Consider the following 3,035-nt stretch of genomic DNA (forward strand, 5'->3'; position numbering starts at 1 on the left):
TGTGTGTGTGTGTGTGTGTAAGAGAGAGAGAGAGTGAGAGAAAGAGAGTGAGAGAAAGAGAGAGGAGGAGGGAGAGAGAGAGGAAGAGGGGGTTTATACGAAGTAGTGGCAAATGCTTGCTGACCATGCACACTGAACTTGATGAGACTAAAGTGGTAAAACTGGATTAGGAAAAACAGAATGAATATGTGGGATGTAGGAGCTTAGTTCTGAAAAAAATTACTTGATTTTGACCCAATTTAAAAGTAATTATTGGAGACTTGAGGTTTCAAATATACCAACCCCTGCCGCACAAAGTAGCAATAAAAAAATTTTTCTTATATGTATCTATGACTCTATATAAAGGAAAAGTATTTATTAAGGGTTCCTTGTAGTAAGTTCAAAGAAAGACAGAAAGGACACTGTTGTTATAGAAGGATATCTGTTCTAAGAATATTCTAAAGAAGATATGTCCATAGTACTTTCTAGTGCTATCTTATGCTACAAGTAGAAAAATGCTCAGAGAAGTACCAAGAAGCCTGGGCATAAGGACTGTTGAAATGTCTTTGCTCCTACTCTTTCAGTAGGATCTCTATGGCTCATCTTAAATGAATACTTGGGACAACATGGGATTTGCTCAAAGATCAACATAGAGTGTGCTGGAGGATCTGGCCAGTAGGTTAAAAATAGACCTCCTACCACAATTTCTATCCATCCCAAATAACCACCTTTCTCTAATTAACTCAAATGTTCTGGGAGGCACTAAGAAATCACTGAGCTTCTAGGAAAAAAGATAGGGGCTGATTAAAATGGGTTTCTTAATCATTTCATGTGGGTATACCAATAAAGAGGGGGGAAGAGTGAAACCTCATCATTTTGGGTTCTTCAATGAGCAGTTTAAGCAGAAACCAGAGCTCTCATCATCCCCCTTCTCCTGAATCAAAACCAAAAACGTCTCTTGTAATCTCGTAATTAAGGACATCTGAAATTTATCAAGGGGGCTCTAGCTACCCCTGCCATCCTACTTCCCCCTGCACATTAGCAATGCCACCAAGTTGTCATCAATTCATGTTGAGTTGTCTTGTGCAGTATTTCCTAATTAGGAAGCAGCCTAAGGACACACACACACACACACACACACACACATGAACCCCACACTCATTCTACTTAGAATGGAGGGACAACTGCATGTCATTCAGCAGCCAAACAACATGTTAGCTTTGAATGCTGCATCTTTCAAACTATCTGAACAATTACAAAGAAGTAAAGGAAATCTTCCTACCTATTAAAATCAAACACAGAATTGGCATGCATGGCTTTCACCTAACTTTAGTTGTCTTGGCTATTATGAGCTATGAATACAGAGAAAAAGCAATGTTATAAACCTGTACCTCAAAGACAAGAGTTATTTCAAGTGATCAATCCATAATAAAGAGAATTCCTTTCTAATGTTAAAGTCAAGTGAAAGGTCTCTGCATCTTAAGTATGAAATATTAGGATTATAGATAAAAAAGAGTTACTTAAAATATGCCATAACATTTCATTTAAAATATAACTAGAATGTCTGGTCCACATTGAAATTATTACTGTAAGTGTAACTGTTAAAAAGGTATCAAAAACCTGATTCTATTGAATTGGCCTCTAGTCATTGTGTTTTCTCCCGGAGCTTTCTGTTTGGCAGTGAGAGCATGATTTCTAAACTACAGTATCCTTCTGCATTTTTTTTTTGGTCAATTTTCTACTTGTGTTTTTTAGACAAAGGAAAAATTCACCAGCTTATAAAAAAAGGAGCTTGAAGAGTTTTGCTCCTGAAATACAGAGTTGAGTTTTTATAAAAAAGGATATGGTTTCTTGCTATAAAAAGCGACCAAAAGGTGTCAGACCTGAAAACAAATTCTCACAGTGTTTGTAGTGTTGGTTGTTTACAAGGCATTCAATAGAACAGAGCTAGATGGATACCATACCGTTCGTGTACTAACTTGTACATTAGAAAGTCTCCTGGAGGAATCATGTATGTGACATCATGTACCCCAAACTAATCAACTGTTGATTGATTCCAAATCTCCTCAGTAGAGGGGTTGACCAGGAATCCACTGTGCTTTATATAAATCCTACTGAAACTTGGCAGTTTTTCCCCTAAATTCTACCTCATCTCTTTTAGCTAGGCCTATACCACAGCCCTAAGCACATGGTGTCACATCAAAAGTCGCTGGTGTTTCTCCATCTTAGCAGCCAGGATGAATGCTAGACAATACACTGGGGTTTCAATTAAGAGCAAAGAGTGAGGCCAAAGGATCTGACTTGCCACTCTCCTGAGATCCTCCAGCATTCTGAAGATACAGAGGCAAGGGACACTTAGGTTTTTCGCTTTTAGATCTACATATGAAAGTTTTCCCCACACATAAACATTTTAAGTGATGTGAATGTAAACAGCCTTTCAGAGAAGGAAGACTAGTTTCTGAACAAATTGAGTGGGGAAAATACAAAGGCCCCTAAGCATTCAGTAGAAAGGTCATGGACTAGCACATTTTGCAGTTCTGGAAAAGTCACTCAAAAGGATGGTTATCAATCTATCTCTTATTGGTAAATGTGAATTAGTGGCCCAGAAGAGAAGTCACAAGAAAATAAACCCTACATACTACAGAGTGTTTTGAAAAGCAACAACAACAAAAACGTTTAAGCACCAATAGCCTTGTTGGTCACTTGAGCAAAAGTATTCTGCTGCAATAATAGGCTTTGATTGAGCCTATCATCTTTCACATGGAATCACCAAGTGAATCAGAGTCATCCAATGACAGCGGCAGGTACAGGTCCTGTAAGAAAAAGAGACAAAGTTAACTTTCCCTTATTTGGTACCTTGAGCTTTGAAATGGCTTTAGTGGTTTGAAATAGTATTTTTCTAATTTTGTTTTTAAAATAATTAATACATTCACAAGGAGCTTTAAAAGTGTATTAAGAGGTATCCCTGTATTATATCAGTATATTCTTTACTCAGCTTCCCCTAAAAGGTAACATCTACCAGATTGGCATGTTCTTATTTAAGCATGTGTGTGTGT

General features: G+C 37.5%; 1 protein-coding gene across 5 annotated transcripts in view; it reads right to left on the minus strand.

The window, feature by feature from the left end:
• Positions 1 to 38: 38 nt before the first annotated feature.
• Dcx (doublecortin) overlaps positions 39 to 3,035 on the minus strand; it is a 71,703-nt gene continuing 68,706 nt past the window's right edge. For all 5 annotated transcript variants that reach the window (XM_031368936.1, XM_031368928.1, XM_031368911.1 and 2 more), the window contains exon 7: positions 39 to 2,792. In XM_031368936.1, the coding sequence (XP_031224796.1) occupies positions 2,736 to 2,792 (57 nt within the window). In that variant the 3' untranslated portion in view covers positions 39 to 2,735. The remainder of the gene's footprint in view (positions 2,793 to 3,035) is intronic.

The sequence above is a fragment of the Mastomys coucha genome, chromosome X, assembly GCF_008632895.1.
Source record: "Mastomys coucha isolate ucsf_1 chromosome X, UCSF_Mcou_1, whole genome shotgun sequence".
NCBI lineage: Eukaryota > Metazoa > Chordata > Mammalia > Rodentia > Muridae > Mastomys > Mastomys coucha.